General features: G+C 46.7%; 1 protein-coding gene across 1 annotated transcript; it reads right to left on the reverse strand.

Annotated features, from left to right (window-relative positions):
• Positions 1–13590: 13590 nt before the first annotated feature.
• On the reverse strand, positions 13591–19339 carry ECM1 (extracellular matrix protein 1). Its single transcript, XM_059137501.1, is given in 12 exon segments — positions 13591–13880; positions 13883–14066; positions 14485–14572; positions 14742–14962; positions 15455–15829; positions 16094–16416; positions 16730–16786; positions 17082–17162; positions 17258–17338; positions 17495–17596; positions 17677–17739; positions 19149–19339. Coding segments are annotated over 12 exon segments (1689 nt in total). The 5' UTR covers positions 19219–19339; the 3' UTR covers positions 13591–13836.
• Between the last annotated feature and the right edge of the window lie 324 nt (positions 19340–19663).

Below are 19663 nucleotides of genomic sequence, written 5' to 3' on the forward strand. Positions count from 1 at the left end.
CTTATAACCCAGAGATCACAACTTGAGCTAAAACCAAGAGTCTGACCCTTAACCAACTGTGTCACCCAGGTACCCCTCTAAATTTTTATTTAAATTTAATATTATACACACCATCTACTCAATAAAAATTTCCAGGCTTTCACAGCACCTTACCAAAGGTATTATTACTATTATTATTTATTTTTTTTTAAGATTTTATTTATTTATTCAACAGAGAGAAATCACAAGTAGACGGAGAGGCAGGCAGAGAGAGAGAGAGGGAAGCAGGCTCTCCGCTGAGCAGAGAGCCCGATGCGGGACTCGATCCCAGGACTCTGAGATCATGACCTGAGCCGAAGGCAGCAGCCCAACCCACTGAGCCACCCAGGCGCCCCTTACCAAAGGTATTAGGAGAAACTAAACTACCACTGTCAAAGATGTGAAGGATAGCAAATCATTCTGCGAAGGAGACCCAAGACCAGAGTGTAGTTGTGTTTAAGAGACAAATTCTAGGGGCGCCTGGGTGGCTCAGTGGTTTGGGCTGCTGCCTTCGGCTCGGGTCATGATCTCAGGGTCCTGGAATTGAGCCCCACATCGGGCTCCCTGCTCCGCAGGAAGCCTGCTTCCCTCTCTCTCTCTCTCTCTGCCTGCCTCTCTGCCTACTTGTGATCTCTGTCTGTCAAATAAATAAATAAAATCTTTAAAAAAAATTTAAAAAAGAGACAAATTCTAGGGGCAAACAGCAGGACTGGTTCCTTCTGGAGGCTCTAGGGAAGAATCTTTTGCTTGTTTCTTTCAGTTTTTGGTTGCTGTTCACATCACTCCAAACTCAGCTTCGATAGTCAAATGCCTTTTCCCCTTTTGATGCCATATCTCACCCTGCCTCATTTTTTTTTTTTAATGTTTTAAAAGATTTTATTTATTTATTTGATTGAAAGTGAGGGAGCACAAGAAGGGGGAGCAGCGGGCAGAGCGAGAGGAAAAAGCAGACTCCCTGCTAGTGCTGGATCCCAGGACACTGATATTATGACCTGAGCTGAAGGTAGATGCTTAACTGAGCCACCCAGACGCCCCATCCTGTCTCCTTCTTATGAGGACCTTTGTGATTTACATTCAGGGACTATTCAGATAATCCAAAATAATCTCCCCATCTAAAAGTCCATACTTTTTTTTTTTTCAAAGATTTTATTTGTTTATTTGACAGACAGAGATCACAAGTAGACAGAGAGGCAGGCAGAGAGAGAGAGAGAGGGAAGCAAGCTCCCCACTGAGCAGAGAGCCCAATGAGGGACTCGATCCCAGGACCCCGAGATTATGACCCGAGCCAAAGGCAGCAGTTTAACCCACTGAGCCACCCAGGCGCCCCTAAAAGTCCATAATTTTAATCGCATTCTGCAAAGTCCCTTTTGCCATGTAAAGGTAACACTCACAGATTCCAGAAATTAGGACCTGGACATCTTTGGGGGCCATCCATCAGCTTACCACACTCTCCAGTACAAATATAGTACAATGTGAGTCACAAATACAAGTCACATTTATAATTCCAAATACTTTAGTAGTCATATTTTAAAAAGTCAAACATGGGGGGGGGGTGCCTGGATGACTCAGTGGGTTAGGCCTCTGCCCTTGGCTCAGGTCATGACCTCAGGGTCCTGGGATAGAGCCCCACATTGGGCTCTCTGCTCAGCTTGGTGCCTGCTTCCCCCTCCCTCTCTGCCTACTTGTGATCTCTCTCTCTCTCTCTCTGTCAGATAAATAGAATCTTAAAAAAAAAGTCAAACATTGGGACGCCTAGGTGGCTCAATTGGTTAAATGGCTGCCTTCAGCTCAGGTCATGATCCCAGTATCCTGGGATCGAGTCCCGCATTGGGCTCTTTGCTCAGCAGGGAGCCTGCTTCTCTCTCTGTCTCTTCCTGCCACTCTGTCCTCATGTGCTTGCGCTCTCTCTCTAAGAAATAAATAAATAAAATCTTTAAAAAAAAAAAAAAAAAGCCAAACATGGAATACTATCAAGCCATCAAAAACATTCATATTTTTGCAATGACATGGATGGAACTAGAGGGTAATTACGCCAAGCAAAATAAGTCAACCAAAGAAATACAATTATATGATCTCATTCATATGTGGAATTCAAGAAACAAAAGGAGATCATAGGAGAAGGGAAGGAAAAATAAAACAAGACAAAATCAGAGAAGGAGTGAAGCCATAAGAGACTCCTAATCATAGGAAACAAACTGAGGGTTGTTGGAGAGGAGGGGGGCTGAGGGATGGAGTAACTGGGTGATAGACATTAAGGAGAGCACATGATATAATTAGCACTGAGTGTTATATAAGATTGATGAATCACTGAACTCTACCTCTGAAGCCAATAACACATTATATGTTAATTAACTGAATTTAAATTTTTAAAAATAGAAAAATATTTAAAAAGTCAAACCCAAAGAACAAAAACACTAATTCAAAAAGATATATGCACTCCTATATTTACTCAGCATTATTTATAATAACCAAATTATGGAAGTAGCCCAAATGTCCATCAATAGATGGAATGAGGGCTGCCTGGATGGCTCAGTCAGTTAAGCGTCTGCCTTCAGCTCAGGTCATGATCCCAGAGTCCTGGGATCAAGCCCTCCATCAGGCTCCCTGCTCAGTGGGAAGCCTGCTTCTCCTTTTCTCTCTCCCTCTGCCTCTCCCTCTGCTTGTGCTTGCAGGCACTCTCTCTCTCTCTAATAAACAAAATCTTAAAAAAAAGAACATTCTATAAAAAATAGATGAATGAATGTAGATGTATATGCAAGGCACGCACACACACACACACACACACACACCCGGGAGTATTACTCAGCCATAAAAAAAGAATGAAATCTTGCCATATGCAACAACATGGATGGGTCTACAGAGTATAAAGCTAAGTGAAATAAATCAGAATCAGACAAATACCACACAATTTCATTCATGTGGAATTTAGGAAACAAAACAAATGATCAAAGAAAAAAAAGATAAACGAAAACTATACTGTTTCTTTAAATTTTTTTATTATGGGAGGGGTGCAGAAGGAGAGAGAGTATCTTAAGCAGGCTCCACACTCAGCACAGAGCCCGACAAAGGGCTCATCTCATAACTCTGAGATCATGACCTGAGCCCAAATCAAGAGCCAGACACCTAACTGACTAAGCCACCCAGGCATCCCCCAAAAAACCAACTGCTAACTATGGAGGATAAACTGATGGTTACCAAAGGGGACGTGCGTGGGAATGGATAAAATAGTATACTTATCATGATGAGCACGGAGTCATATCGAGAATTGTTGAATCACTATATTGTACACCTGAAACTAATTTAACACTTAAGTTAACTATCCTGGAATTAAAAAAAAAAAAATCAAATGGGACAGATGAGAATAATTTCAATAATCTACTTCATTTAACATAATATATCCCAAATATCATTTCAACATGTAATCAATGCAAAAATTATTAACAAGATATCTGAGATACATTGCGTTCTTTTTTTTCATGCAGAGTCCTTGCAATCTGGTGTTCCTTACACTTAGAGGACTACGGCAGTTGAAACCAGCCACATCTCAAGTACTCAATACTCACAGTGACTGGTGGCTACTTTATTGGACAGCACGGCCATCTACTAAACTGGAAAGACACGAAATAACCATTCAGAGAAAGATTACAACAATGTGGGCTTTCTGTTTTTCATACTTACATAAAATACTCTGTACAGACTATTCTTAACGTTTGATACTGATCATTAGACAAGAGCCAAGACACTCTTTTTTTTTTTTTTTTCCCAAGACACTCTTGAAAAAGAACTATGGGGGAGGACTGCCTTATAGATACCAAAATTTGTTATAAAGCTACAGACTGGGAGGGCCTGGGTGGCTCAGTTGGTTAAGTGTCTGATGTTGAGTCCTGAATGGGACTCTGCACTCAGTGGGAAGTCTGCTTCTCCCTCTCCCTCTGCCCCTTCCCCTGCTTATGCTCTCTCTCTCAAATGAAGTTTTTTTTTTTTTTTTTTTTTTAAGATTTTGTTTATTTATTAGAGAGAGAGAGACTGTGAGCATAAGCAGGGGGAGCAGCAAAGGGAGAGGGAGAACCAGGCTCTCCGCTGAGGACAGAGCCGGATGTGGGGCTTGATCCTAGGACCCTGGGATCATGACCTGAGAGGAAGGTAGATGCTCAACCCACTGAGCCACCCAGGCAGCCCTAAATAAAAAAAAGACTTAAAAAAAAGAAAAGCTATAGACTGTGGGAAAACCTGGGGTGGCTCAGTCAGTTAAGCATCCGACCCTTGATCTCAGCTCAGACCCTTGATCTCAGAGCGGATTTTGATCTAAAAGTGGTGAGTTCAAGTCCTGAATTGGGCTCCACGCTGGGCATAGAGCCTACTTAAGGACTGAGCCACCCAGGTGCCCCGGAGCCTACTTAAAACAAGAAAGAAAAAATGGAAAAAGCACTAAACATAATGACAATTACATTTCAATTTAAAAACATTTCATCACCAAAGACACTGTTAAGAGAGTGAAGAAGCAAAATATTTCCAATATATTACCTGTCAAAGAGTTTGTATCTGGAAGAACTACAAACATATATGGAAAAGTCAAACAGAAAAAAATATGCAAGAGACTTGAGAAGACATCTCACAGAGGATATCCAAATGGCCAATCAACACATAAAAAGTGTTTAACCTCATTTATAGATATGGAAATGCAAATTAAACCAAATACAAACAAACTTACCAGAATAGCTAAACACACAACCTTAAGAGTTGGTAAGAATGTGTAAAAGGAATTCTCAAACCCTGCGGATAGGAATAAAAATTAGTACAACCACTTTGGCATTATCTAGTTAGGCTGAGGAGACTGACTCAGTCATCCAACTCCTAGCTCCCCTGTACACCCAAGAGAAATGCACACATTTTTAAAAATTTTAGCATATTTGAAATAGTCTAAAATTGTAAACAAGCCAAATATCCATCAACAGTAATACAGATAATTATGGTATATTTCTAAAAGGAATTCTATGAAAATTAATGAACTATGGTATATGGAAAAATGTGAATGCATGCTTAAAAAGCCAGACATACAAAAAATATGATCTAATTCCATTCTTTTTTAAGTTTTTTTTTTTTTTTTTAATTGACAAAGAGAGATGCACAAGCAGGCAGAGAGCCAGGCAGAGAAGAGAGGGGGAAGCAGGCTCCCTGCTAAGCAGAGAGCCCAACATGGGGCTTGTTCCCAGGACCCTGAGATCATGACCTGAGCAGAAGGCAGAGGCTTAACCCACTGAGCAACCCAGGTATTTTTTTTTTTTCTTTTAAGATTTTATTTATTTGACAGAGAGAGAGCACAGGTAGGCAGAGTGGCAGGAAGAGGGTCTTAAGTGTGCATTCTTCCTAATAACAAAAAGGTGGAAACATTCCAAATATCTATCAACAGATGAATGGATAAAGAAAATGTGGCATATCCATACAACAGAATATTATTCAGCCATAAAAAGAAATGAAGCTCTGCTACATGCTATAACATGGATGAACCTTGAAAACATTATGTTAAAAGAAATAAGCAAGACACAGAAGTACTTCCATTTTTTTTTTAAGATTTTATTTATTTATTTGACACAGAGAGAGATCACAAGTAGGCAGAGAGGCAGGCAGAGAGAGAGAGGGAAGCAGGCTCCCCACTGAGCAGAGAGCCCGATGCAGGACTCGATCCCAGGACCCTGAGATCATAACCTGAACCAAAGGCAGAGGCTTAACCCACTAAGTCACCAGGCACCCCAGAAATAATTCCATTATTGAAGTACTTGCATGAGGTTACTAAAATAAGTAAAGTCATAGAGACAGAAAGAGGATGAGAAGTTACTAAGGGCAGGGAGGAGGTGGCCAATAAAGCTTAAAAAAAAAAAAAAAAAACTAAACTAAATGATTGCTACGTCTGTGGTGAGCACAGCACAAGGTATGAACTTGTCAAATCACCGTGCCATACACCTGAAACTATGCAACAGTGTGTGTCAACTCTATTAAAAAATAATTTTTTCAAAATGCCAAATGTTGGGGCGCCTGGGTGGCTCAGTGGGTTAAGCCACTGCTTTCTGCCCAGGTCATGATCTCAGGGTCCTGGGATCGAGTCTCTCTCTCTGCCTGCCTCTCCGACTACTTGTGATTTCTCTCTGTCAAATAAATAAATAAAATCTAAAAAAAAAATTTTTTTAAATAAAAAAAAAAAAAACAAAAAAAACAAAATGCCAAATGTTTGTTAAAAAAAAACCCATGGGGCGCCTGGGTGGCTCAGTGGGTTAAAGCCTCTGCCTTCGGCTCAGGTCATGATCCCAGGGTCCTGGAATCGAGCCCCACATCAGGCTCTCTTCTCGCAGGGAGCCTGCTTCCTCCTCTCTCTCTGCCTGCCTCTCTGCCTACTTGTGATCTCTGTCTGTCAAATAAATAAATAAAATCTTAAAAAAACAAAAAAAAAACAAAAAAAACCCAAACCAAAAAAACCCAAAATGGTGCCTGGGTGGCTCAGTCTGTTAAGAGTCTGCCTTCAGCTCATCCTGGGATCGAGCCCTGTGTAGTGCTCCCAGCTCAGTGGAGAGTCTGCTTCTCCCTCTCCCTCTGCCTGCCACTCCCCCTGCCTGTACTCTCTCTCTGTGAAATAAATAAATAAAATCTTAAAAAAAAAAAAAAAAAAAAAAAACCCAACCAACGACCAAAAAACCCTAAATGACTGTTTTTAGGATTCATATTTAGGTGGCAAAAATATAAAGAAAAAGCAAGGGGTGCCTGGGTGGCTCGGTGGGTTAAGTCTCTGCCTTTGGCTCAGGTCTCGATCTCAGAGTCCTGGAATTGAGCCCCACATCGGGCTCTCTGCTCAGCAGGGAGCCTGCTTCCCCCTCTCTCTCTGCCTGACTCTCTGCCTACTTGTGATTGATCTCTCTCTCTCTCTGTGTCAGATAGATAAATAAAATCTTAGGACGGAAGGAAGGAAGGAGAAAGCAAGTAAATGATTACAATAAATATGATGACAGGAGAGTTGTTCCTTTACAGGGGTGAGGAGCTTGAACAGAAAACAGCATTCTGGAGGGCTTTTGGATGCTGGCAGTGTCCATGTGCTTAACCTAGGTGGTTGTTGCAAGGAGTTTCACTTTATAATCACCCACTGAACTACACATTTATTTTCAGTACAATTTTTAAATGTGTTATTTTACACAAGGCTTTTTTTTTTTTTAATTAAAAATTCAACAAGAACAAGGTATTAGGGGATTGGACGATGGCTTGTTTAGTAGGCAAGAGATGTCTTGCCACAGAGGTACAGAGCTTACCCATTTTACAGAGAGGGGAACAGAGCTCCATTCAGAAGACAGCATGTCAAAGCCCCCCAAGTACAAAAGAACATGGAGAGTCTGAGGAACTGAAAGGTAAGCAGCCGAGTTCTGAAGAGGCCTTCAGAATAAGAGGGAAGAAGTATATGTGATTAAGTCTAAGGACTGCAGAGGCCAGATGGTGGAAGGTTGGGCAGCCAAATGGTGGTGTGTCAGACACTGTTGTAAGGGAACAGTGGGATATCACTAAGGTATATATATATGTATTTAGAGAATGAGAGAAACGGGGAAGGGGTAGAGGGAGAGGAAGAGAATCTGAAGCAGGCTCCATGCCCAGTGTGTAGCCCTATGCAGATCTTGATCCCAGGACTCTGAGATCAGGACCTGAGCTGATACTGAGAGTGAACACTTAACCGACTTAAGCCACTCAGAAGCCCTATCACAGAGATATTTTAAAGCAGTGAAGCAACCTGATCACACCAGTTAGCAGGTCATTCTGCCTGGACTGTGGAGAATGGACTGGACAGCACCAGGAGACCATTTAGGAAGCCACTTCAATAATTGTGAGGGTTGGGGCAACTGGGTGGCTTAGTGGGTTAAGCCTCTGCCTTTGGCTCAGGTCATGATCTCAGGGTCCTGAGATTGAGCCCCACATCAGGGCTCTCTGCTCAGTAGGGCCCTGCTTCCCCCTCTGCCTGCCTCTCTGCCTACTTGTGATCTCTCTCTGTCCAATAAATAAATAAAATCTTTAAGAAAAAATAATCATGACAGTTGGTGGAAGCTTGGACGAGGGTGAAGACACTGGAGAGGTGAGGAATACAATGTCCTTGGGCCTTGTGTTCATTTCGCAACTTTGTTCAACTATATGTAGCACTATCTCCCCATTTTTTTTATGAAGTTAAAAATATCGGGGCACCTGGGTGGCTCAGTGGGTTAAAGCCTCTGCCTTCAGCTCAGGTCATGATCCCAAGGTCCTGGGATCGAGCCCCGCATCAGGCTCTCTGCTAGGCAGGGAGCCTGTTTCACCCTCTCTCTCTGCCTGCCTCTCTGCCTACTTGTGATCTCTGTCAAATAAATAAACAAAATCTTAAAAAAATTTATCTTAATGGTATATTGTATATCCTATGACATACTGTACCCTACCATATAAACTTGTATATACATTTTGGGTACAGAGTTATGAACACAAGACTACGGCCACTGTATTTTCTGAGTGGTTTAATGGATTTTCAAAGGTTATGTTGACTATGTAACTTCTGCCTTAAGTACTGTCTTCAGAACCTAACCTTGGTGTAAGGGACAACTCCACTGTTGATGGATTTAAGAGGTATTTAGGAGATTTGGTGACTGACTGGAATAGAAGGAAGGAGGAAACTGAAGAATGATATTCCCACATCTCTTGCCTAAATAACTGGGGCCCACTGGAACAGGAACAGCTGGAGGGTAGAGATGATCACTTATTTTTTTTCAATATTTTATGAAAAATTTCAAAAATGCAGAGAAGTTGTCAGATTGTATAGTGAATATGCATATACCTACTGCCTAGGTTCTACAACTCACTTACTGTTCTATCTTCTTTCTCAAATCTTCCCACATACCCAGAGGAGTTCGAAGCTGAAATCTGTTGTACCTAAGATATTTCCAAGTGTCATATCTAGTAAGCTAGTGGTCTACAGGACAGAAGTACATTTAAAGAGCAGGCTGCACATGCGGCCTCCTCTTCTTCACGTCCCATTCATACTCAATTACCTAGAATTGGGCTTTAAAAAAAAAGTTTATTTTTAAATAATCTCTACACCTATCGTAGGGCTTGAACTCACAACCCTGAGATCAAGAGTCACATGCTCTTCCAACTGAGCCAGCCAGGTGCCCCTAGAATGTGGTTCTTTTTTTTTTTTTTTTTTTTTTAAGATTTTATTTGTTTATTTATTTGAGAGAGAGAGAGCAAGCTCAAGTCGGGGAGAAGGGGAGAGGGACAGAGGGCAGAGGGACAAGCCAACTCCCGGCTGAGCAGGAGGCCTAACACTGGGGCTTGATCCCAGGACCTAAAATCATGGCCCGAGTCAGTCAGATGCCCAACTGCCTGAACCACCTAGGTACCCCTAGAATGTGTTTTGTTTTGTTTTTAAGATTTTATTTATTTATTTGACAGAGAGGGAGAAAGCACCAGCAGGGGGAGGGGCAAAGGGAGAAGCAGGCTCTCTCTGCTGAGCAGAGAGCCCAATATGAGGCTTGATCCTAGGACCCTGATACCATGACCTGAACTGAAGGCAGACGCTTAACCGACTGAACCTCCCAGGCACCCGTAGAATGTGGTTTTAACATCTTCCTTCTGAAGGTGCTTAAGAAAAATTTTTTTTAAGATTTTATTTTTTTATTTGACAGACAGAGATCACAAGCAGGCAGAGAGGCAGGCAGGGGGTGGGGGAGAAGTCAGTCTCTGCTGAGCAGAGAGCCCAATGCAGGGCTTGATCCCAGGACCTGAGCTGAAGGCAGAGGCTCAACTCACTGGGCCACCCAGGAGCCCCCTGAAGGTGTTTTCACTAAGACACTGATTACTTTAGACTCCAAAACTGAACTCGTTATCATCCTATAAAACCTGTTCCTCCTTCTGTACATTCTAACTTACAGGTACCCAATCCTCAAGTGTGGGAGTCATTTTAAGATATCTCCGGCATCAAGCAGGGTCTGTCAGTCCCATCTCTTAAATATCTTTGTTTTTCTTTTTTAAGATTTTATTTATTTATTTGACAGAGAGAAAGAGAGAGAGAGAGAACAAGCAGGTGGAGTAGCAGGCAGAAGGAAAGGGAGAAGCAAGCTCCCTGCTGAGCAAGAAGCTGGATGCGGGATTCCATCCCAGGACTCTGGGATCATAACCTAAGCCAAAGGCAGTCACTTAACCAACTGAGCTACCTTGGTGCCCCTCTTAAATATCTTTTTTTCCTCATTATCTTTTAGATATCCTCTCTGGGGACACCTGGGTGGCTCAGTTGGTTGGACGACTGCCTTCGGCTCAGGTCATGATCCTGGAGTCCCGGGATCGAGTCCCGCATCGGACTCCCAGCTCCATGGGGAGTCTGCTTCTCTCTCTGACCTTCTCCTCGTTCATGCTCTCTCTCACTGTCTCTCTCTCAAGTAAATAAATAAAATCTTAAAAAAAAAAAAAAAAAGATATCCTCTCTGTCTTCATTCCCTGTACCATTAAAGTTCTGGATCTCAAAATTTTATTGCTATCGAAGAACTACAATTTCAACCTCTGAACTGGTCCCCATCTCTATTCCTTCTCTGGCGTATCTAGTCATGTCTACCTGTCTATCCAACTAATTTACTTTTTATTTTTAAAGTCTGTTCACTGGGGCACCTGCGTGGCTCATTTAATTAACCAGCCAACTCTCCATCTCAGCTCAAATCTTGATCTCAGAGTTGTGAGTTCAACCCTCGCACTGGGCTCTAAGCTGGGTGTGGAGCCTATTTAAAATAAAATTTAAAAGTCTGTCAAATCACTTTTCATTTACAATCTTTTTTTCAAATTTAAATTCGATTAGCCGACTTATAATACATCATTAATTTCATTAACAATCTTTTACAGGTGCTTATACCCAGGTTGCGCGACTTCCATAGTCCTTCAAGATCTGCCAGAAAGCATTACTAAGCCTAAATTTACCACCTCACGCCTAGTTACCCACCCACACCATTTTTACTACTTATTAGCACTTCAAATATACCAACCAGACTTTTTCAAACTTACTGCCTCCTCCACAAAGACTTCCCTGAAAGCTAGGCTAGGTGGCTCCCACAGAATCCCAAGAATATATCTATCATTAGACATACAAGTCTCCACAGATATAAAAATCTTTGGGGTCGGTGCTTTAGTCATCTTTATGGCCAGAATACTTAGACTCATTACCTAAGAATACTCTGCCTAACACAAAACACTGTTTATTTTAGGGGAGCTATGCATATATCTAGTATTTTGTACACTCTCCCTTTTCTTTCTTGCAAAATCCTACTCAAGCTTCCCGGGTCCCTCCAAGTACTTAGGGGGCTCTGGCTCCTTTATCCCCTGCGCCCGAGCTTAATAAATTATATCTTAATATTTTTATCTGTACAACTAACTGCCGTAAGTGTTAACACTCTATTTCTTTTTTTTTTTTTTAAAAGATTTTATTTATTTATTTGACAGAGAGAAATCACAAGTAGGTAGAAAGGCAGGCAGAGAGAGAGAGGAGGAGGAAACAGGCTCCCCGCCGAGCAGAGAGCCCGATGTGGGACTCGATCCCAGGACCCTGAGATCATGACCTGAGCCGAAGGCAGCGGCTTAACCCACTGAGCCACCCAGGCGCCCAACACTCTATTTCTGGTACGTAACAGCACTCTTCAATACACGGCCAACTACCCTGATTCCTAGAGAGAATGACTTCTTTTAACTGTCACCTCACGATGCTTACCACGTATTTAGCACCTGAGCGGCTTTCATTATCGCGGCTCACTATCGCTGTCCCGGGCCCTTCCTGGTCCACTCCACAGACCTTAATCTTCTAGCGGCTGGGAGGGCGGTCCTACCTTTCTGACTGCCCCACCAGCACTTGGAGGCGCTGCGCGTTGCAAATGCAGCCGTAAAGCATCTCCGGGAAGCTCCTGAAGGGACAGAGCCCTGTAGGGATGTCCCTGCAGCGTATCCGCCCGCCCTTCCTTGAGTCACGGCTCCGCCTTCTCAAGTCCAGCCCCGGGCTCCGTGGCAGGAACAGGAGAGCGGTGAGGCGAAGAGTGGGCATGGCCTCTCCCTGCCTCGTCCCCGGGTCTCAGCGGCGCGGGAGGATCGCGAGACCGCCGCCCGACGCCCGCGCAGGCGCAATAATGTTCTCCAAGCATGTGACCCTCAGCGAGAGGCCGCAGTGGCCGGCACAGGGGCGGCACCCACGGGGCTCTCCTGCGCTTTTTGAACCCGGTGCTGATAGACAGTCAAAGGAGCGGCTAAGACGCAGCGTGGTTAGAAACAGCCATCCCGCGGAGGATGCATAAGTAAATAATAGACCTGGGAGAGGGAAGTACCAGGTGTCTTTTGGGAGCTGCCGGATTTCAGCTTGTTTCTAGATGGGTCAGGACGGCAGTCCGTGCCTCATCCTCCTCCGCCGTAGCTGGGGCCAGGGAGTCCCCCTTTTTGGAGACTTGTCCTGGCGACAGAATCACAGAGGACTTGTCCTCACGAGTCTTCATTTCTATTCTTTCGGCTCCGGTTTCTTGGGCAGCCTCTAAGGGCTGAAGCGTCTTGGCACCCTGTGGTCCAACCCCCTCCCCTCAGGCATGGGCGCGATACTCTCCAAACTGGACTTCCAGGTTCCTGCTTGTCTGTCTACAGACAGGCAGGTTGGAAAACGCAAATCTGAACACCACCTCTGCTTGAGGCTGCCAGTGTCTTCGTGGGCAGAGGCACCAGAATCCACTTTATTAAGCCCTTGCGGATGAGGCGTTCGTAGGGACCTCCTGCTTACCATTCTATCTACATCTCCGAAGGAGACCACCACAGCCTTAGGCCCCTCTCAGCCTTTGTGTTTCTCTGCCAGAACCATCCTGCCTGGGTTCTACCTACCCGTTGCGCCTTCTGTTTCTCCTGGAGGACCTCTTATCTCAACCCCACAGAGACTTTCCCATTGTACTCATATTGCCCTCAATCCTACTCCCATTTCCGACCGCCTTTTCTGGTACCCGGAGAATACTGGCAATCTGGCAGCCCCATGCAATGCAACACCACTTATCACACCTGCTATGTTCCTGGGATATGAGCAGCTTGACAGAAGGGGTGCATGCTTTCTGGATGTGTATCCCCTGGTCTAGCATATAGCACACTGTAAGTGTTCAGTAAATGGATAGTGATGAATCAAGGTGTGGACTCCAAGGATCAAAAGTGAAAATTTTAAAATGTCAGGGTAGGGAGTGCCTGGGTGGCTCAGTTAAGTGTGGGACTCTTTTTTTCAGCTAAGGTCATAATCTTAGGGTTTTGAGCTAACAGCCCCACATCAGGCTCTGTCCTCAGAGCAGAGCCTGCTTAAGATCCTTTCTCTCCCACCCCTCCCCCCAAAAAAGTAAAATTAAACTAAATTAAAATTAAGATATTAGGCTGGGCTGTGGTATTTTGGGGGCTCACCAAAGACATGAAACTATATATATATAATATACATATATATTATATATATATATAATTTTTTGCCTTTAAATGATAGCTCGCTAACAAGGTGATACTACTTTTCAAATATATGAATAACTTCAAGATGACAAATAATGAAATTAAGACATTTAGTTATGGTACCATCATAGCCTGTGGAATAGTTCTGCTCAGTCAGAAGGGGCAGGGCAGTGGGCCTCAGAGGCCAGTCCCTGAAGAAAATCCAAGCAGGCTTAGGAGGGTGTGTTTGTATGTGAGATGCTAAAGACAATGAGGATGCCAAATCCAAGAGGTGTTTACTGTAATGAGTGCTCAAGGAGGGTGGGGTTCCCCCAATCTGATCATCCAAGGCTCTGGGGTGACTCACTCTTCCTTGGGCTCTGGGGTGGGGCTGATACTTCTTCCCCGACTTGGCCCTGCTTGCCCTGGCCCTTGTCATCCCCACTGTCTCCAGCCACTAGAGCCACATTCCTCAGATAGTAAGTGTTGAAGCAGTTGGTCTGTTCATCTCCAGGATTCAGGTTACAGCAGAGGGCAGAGTCTCGCCAGAAATTATGTCGGGGACCACACAGATCCTCAATGAAGGCCAACTTCTGAAGGAGAAAAGTAAAGCAGAGATGATGGGGAGAGGAGTGTTTAAGGTCAAGCATCAATACTTGATTGTTCAAATTTCCCCTTCCCTCAGTTTCTACTGCTGTCTCCCTAGGTCCCCTCCTGGGGCCCAGAGAAAGTTCAACCCTGGCTTCCACAGTTAGATTTTTTGTAACAGACATGTGCCCATATGGAAATGCCTGAAGCCTGAGGCCCAGAAAAGACATAATAAGAACTCAGAAGTGGGGAGCAGATTAGGTCAGGAATGAAGACTTTGGGAATCAAGAAAAAAGATCATCCTCTTTATTTCTGTGGGCAGGTCTGAGGTACTAAAGAGAAGAGATAGCCAGCAGTTCTAGCCCTCTCTCCCCTCCTCCCTGCCTTTCTTGGGAGACTATGACCTCCTGCTACCCCACTTACCTCCTCCTCAGCACAGCAGGCCTGCTCTGGAAACGGCAGGTTACAGCAGTGGGCAGTCATGTTCCGGATCAGCCCAGGAATTTGTTTACTATGTTGGTGGGAAAGGGGAGAGGATCAGGGTCTTTAGGCATCCCTAGGCTTCAAAATGGTGCTCGGAGACCATGGTTTTGTTCTTATCAATAGTGCCCCACAGGGTACCCCAGGAGGGAGGTTTTGGGGAAGGGAAGGGAGTTGAGGAAGAACTTGGCAAGACTCACTGCTTGCTGAGAACTCTTCCATTTCCACAGAGATGGCCCATGAGGTTAGGGGTAACTCGGCTGAGGTCTAGAGTCAAGATGTCCCGGTCATAGTTGGGGTAGGGAGCCCGACGGGCAAAGCACTCATCACGGACAGGGCTAGGAGGGTAGTGGCAACACGAGTGGTGGTGGGTCTTGACAGACTGTTCCTGATCACAATATCCATCAAGGGCATCCTCCCACTGTGGGCCAGAGAGAGGGAAGTCAGAAGCCTGGACAGTTGGCCCCTTCTCTTCTGACCCTCTGCTTCCCTTACTGCCCTATGCTATGAGATGAGGGACCGGCCACAGGTGCCAAAAGGGAAGGGTAAGGAACCAGAGGACAAGGACTGACAAGTGTGGATGTATGATGCTGGGAAGGTGGAAGGCTTGGAGCTGGCCACAGGACATAGGCTGGAGTAGACGAAGAGGTCAGATAAGGCCAAAGCTGCAAGGATGGATGGCACATGGGCGCATGTGTGGGATCATGGGTAGACCAGGCCAGAAGTGCAGGATGAAGGCTCAAGGTGAACAGACGCAAATGACGAAAACAATGGATGGATGGACACTTGCAAGCAGATGAACGGGTAGACGTGCTCACACTGGGGAGGTGCATGGATGAACGGATCAGCAGGACCAGAGGTCGGAGATGGGCAGGCGGGCAGACAGGTTCTTGGGACCGGGACGCCCACTTACGGCCTTCCATGTACAGGTGTGGTTGTTCCCCTGCCGGCAACAGCGCTGGAACTCCCCCTCTAGCCGGGTCAATGCCTGCAGCTGTCTTTGGATGGGGTCAGTAGCTGGGAGGTTGCGTGGCACAGAACGGAAGCGTCTTAGGTGGCAGATGTTCTTGACATTGTCCAGTGTGGGTACCCCGGGGGGGAAAGGCAGCTCGGGGCCCGAGGAGATACCAGGCTGGTGGCTGGGGCAGGCCCGGAGCTGGTAGTGTGGCCGGGGAGCTTCCTCCTGGAAGCAGGAGAATCGAGCCTCCCCCTGCTGTTTGCAGCACCAGTGGGGTCGGGTCTTGACCGAGAACTCGGCCTCACAGAATCGGGTCATTGCGTCCTCCCACTAGAGCAAGAGGGATGGATCAGCCCAGCAGCCCATTGTCCACATTCCTGTCTTCCTCCCAGGCTCCAGAAAAGGACCCTGGGCAGGTATATAAGAAAGAAGCAGAGGCTGTCTTCTGCCCTCCCAGCACACTGCGGAGGCACAAGGTAGGGCCAAGAAAAAGTTCCTGAGTTTCCTACATTCCCAGGCCTAGAAGTCCTTCAAACATACACATACTGTCTGGAGGTTATAGGACACCCCTGGCATCAAGAGCCCAACACTTACCACGAGTTTTGCACAGTCCAAGCGGTTTGTGTGGCTGTGACAGCGGCAGCAGCGGGAATATCCAGTCTCCAGCAAATTGAGGGTCTCACCCTGGCGAGTAAGGTGGGAGAAGCCAGACTGTGGCAGGTTCCAAGGGCCATACACCACATGCTGACGATTAGGAAGGCAGATCTGGTCCAAATTGTCTGGAGAAGGCCGCCCAGGGGGGAAGCCATCCAGCCGGTGGCCCCAGCCCCCTCGGGATCGGCCCTGCTGGCAGTGCAGGGCTGGATTCCAAGACTCAGGCTCGGGGGAGCTACGATCCATGAAAGGAGCTGGCTTTTCTAGAATGGAGAACAGAGTGTAAAGGGGAATGAGTAGGATACAGAAAGTCTGGCTGAGCTGAGAGGACTGAAAGAACTTGGGGTTAAGGAGAAAAGATTGGGAGGATAGGGGATAGAAATGAACTTGTGGCTTTTGCCTTCAGAATGACTGATGGAAAGGAAAGAGAACCGGGGCATGAAAGGATTCCCCTTTATAGCCCCACAAACCAGGCCTGTTCCCTGTGCTGCTTCCCATGGCTCAGGCTCCCTACCTCCCTCCCCAGGGTCCTGAGCACGAAAGCAGAGGAATGGACAGACCAGAGCTGTCACTCACCCTCTCTCTGCTTAGATGGGAAGGTCATTTCCTCCTGATGTAGGAAAGATGGTTCTACTGGGATAGAAGGAGATGTGTAAGCAGAAGCCATGGGATGGGCTAGAAAAGGGGGACCTGGCCAAATGACACTCATAAAGAGGAAGTCAGTACAGAAGCAAGTGAAAATAAATGCTACTTTTATGCCATTTAATCTCATAACTTTATAAAACAGGTCTTATTTCCCCATTTTTATAGATGAGGAAACTAAGGCTTAGAGGGACAACTCACCCGAAGTTACACAGCTAGCGAGTAGCAGAGCCCCAAAGCCCACGCTCATCAGGCAGGAGGGTGATGAGGAGAGGGAGTCACTTACTTTCCTTCTGTTCAACAGGGTCCTGGGGAGGGGGGAGCTCTTCTTGGAGAGGGATGGCTTCCTGAGGGAAATGGGGGTCCACTACAAGACAGGAGTGAGGTCACAAAGAAGAAAAGATCAGACTGACGTCAGCAAGATTGTAGTGGGCTGGTGGTGAGGAAAGGGCAAGCGCTCACCTTTGTTTTCCACAGGGAGTTGGGGAGGAGGCAACTCCTCCTCTTGGATAGGGATGGCTTCCAGAGAGCGAGGGGGCTGCACTACAGAAGGGAGAGGGGTATGTGAGCAGACCACCCGTGCTCCCAGCCAGGGCAAGAAATGGCCAGGGCCTTCCCACTCCACCCCCATGTGAGGAATGGAAGTAAAGCCAGACTAGAAACCTGGAGGGGCAACAGAAGGGTGCATGGTGGACTTACCTTCACCCTGTCCCTCAAAGTCAGAGCCACGCTGATGGGTGTCAGGATGGTCCATGGGGAGGGCTCGGGTCCGGGGTGGGGAGGGGGGTGCTGCATAGCCAACTAGAGGTTAAGAGGGGAGATGGTCAGAGCTGACAGTTTCTCCTAGCCCCCCATCTCTTGCTGCTCCCCCAAACTCTTACCTTCTTGAATGTGGTAGGTGAGGGTCTCTGGGCCTAGCTCCCTCTGCCCTGGAGACTCGGAGCCTGGCAGATGAAAGGTGAGTCAGAGGTGGCTTGAGGAGCCCATTCTTGTTCCCAAGCATAGGATGTGGGGGCAGTAGATGTAAAGGGTATAGGCAAGATGAGCAAGATGCCAGATGCCCCTCTGTATTGCTCTTGTCCCGTTCCCTAATGAATACCCACCCCCCGGTCCAAACCCACCTAAGTATGCCAGTTGGGTTCTGAGAAAGCCATGCTATTCTGTCAGCCTCACCTCCACCAGGCTCAAAGCCTTGGGTCTTGAGTCCAGGCCTGACGGGAATGTGACGGATAGGACTGGGAGCAGGGGGGGAGTGAGATGGTGGAGGCCTTACTCTCCTGTCAGTGTCTCTCCCTCAGGGCTTCTGGGCTCTTCCTTTCAGTCTCTCAGCCAGGATGCCTCTCTAGTTTTCCAGAGGAGCAAGTCTGGACTTTGAACTGGTTGGGGCTTCAAATGCTCACTAACTCTAGGCCGTTTAAATATCTGCGGGCCTTCTGAAAAGGCCACCTCTAACTTTAAGTGCCACCCCTTTAGCTGGTCCCAGATCCTCCTCAGCTTAGGTCTCAGATTAGGACCCAGAGACTGGGATGATTTAGGATTCCTGAGGCAAATCGCCCCACAGCCACAGGGAAAGTTTTAGCCTGGAGCTGATCTGCAATCACAGAAGACGAGCACCTAGGCAGGACAATGACACAGGCCTTAGGGAGACCAGATCTCAATAGTTGTTTCCCTTGGTAGCGTTTTGTCCAGCATCCAGCAGATGTGTGTGTGCTAGATAGAGTTACTGGGCCTGGTCCCCTGTGGATGGACACCCTCTCAACTCCTCCTAACCAGGAAAGGAGTTGGTCAAGGCTCTCTGGGTCAGCAATTCAGCTGTTTATTTTTTCCAAAGATTTTATTTATTTGTCAGGCAGAGAGAGAGAGAGGGAAGCAGGCTCCCTGCTGAGCAGAGAACCTGATGCGGGACTCGATCCCAGGACCCTGAGATCATGACCCGAGCGAAGGCAGCAGCTTAACCCACTGAGCCACCCAGGCGCCCAGCAATTCAGTTTTGATCAGCCTGGAGGCCCCATTCTTTCTCTCTCCCCTGCTTGATACGCCCCATATATATATTTTCTTGAGGCAGGAACCCCTCATTCTGGGAATCCACCCATCCTCTGAAGAGTTGTCCATTTGACTCCCAATTTCCTGTCTCCTGGCAGCAATCTCTAGGAACCCCTCTCCTGTGCACCTGCTCCCCCTCCCAGTTTAAAAGCTCCAGTGCCCAGCCCCGCCTTAGATCTGCTGAGAAATGCAAGGCCAAGTATGCAATCACCCTACTGGCGATGAGCCATATAGAGGATGGCTGGCCCCCGGCCCCAGGCCCCCACTGGTCAGGGCCTCTTCCCAAGCACTGGCTCCAACCCCAACTCACCTCCCTCAGAGGCTACAGAAGTAACAGCCAGACAGGCCAAGACCAAGGCTGCTCTGGACATGGTCCCCATCCTGGGGCAAAGACTTGTTGCTGGCACCCAAGCAGGTGGGTTGTCCTAGGTAGATCTGGGTTTGAAGGGCTGGGCTACTGGGAGCCTGCTTCTCCAGTTGCTATGGCTGTTGTGAACCTTGGGGCTGGTTCCTTCTCCTTTTATATGGCTATCTGGGGAGAACTCCCTCCCTCCTATTTCCTGCCATGACTCAGTCCCAGCTGCTCCTCCTCTGGTGGCCACTCCTCCCAAATTCACCCTGAGGTCTCCTAAGAGGACTGAGGAGAACAAGGCTGAGAAGAGGAAAGCGTTCTTATGATTCCCAGAGAAATGGATTCTGAGATTCATGGAGTAAGAGATGTTGAGACCTGGGGCACCTGGGTGGCTCAGTCTGTTAAGCACCTGCCTTTGGCTCAGGTCACCATCTCCTGGGTCCTGGGATAGAGCCCCACGTTGGGCTCCTTGC

The sequence above is a fragment of the Mustela lutreola genome, chromosome 10, assembly GCF_030435805.1.
Source record: "Mustela lutreola isolate mMusLut2 chromosome 10, mMusLut2.pri, whole genome shotgun sequence".
In the NCBI taxonomy this organism is placed as follows: domain Eukaryota; kingdom Metazoa; phylum Chordata; class Mammalia; order Carnivora; family Mustelidae; genus Mustela; species Mustela lutreola.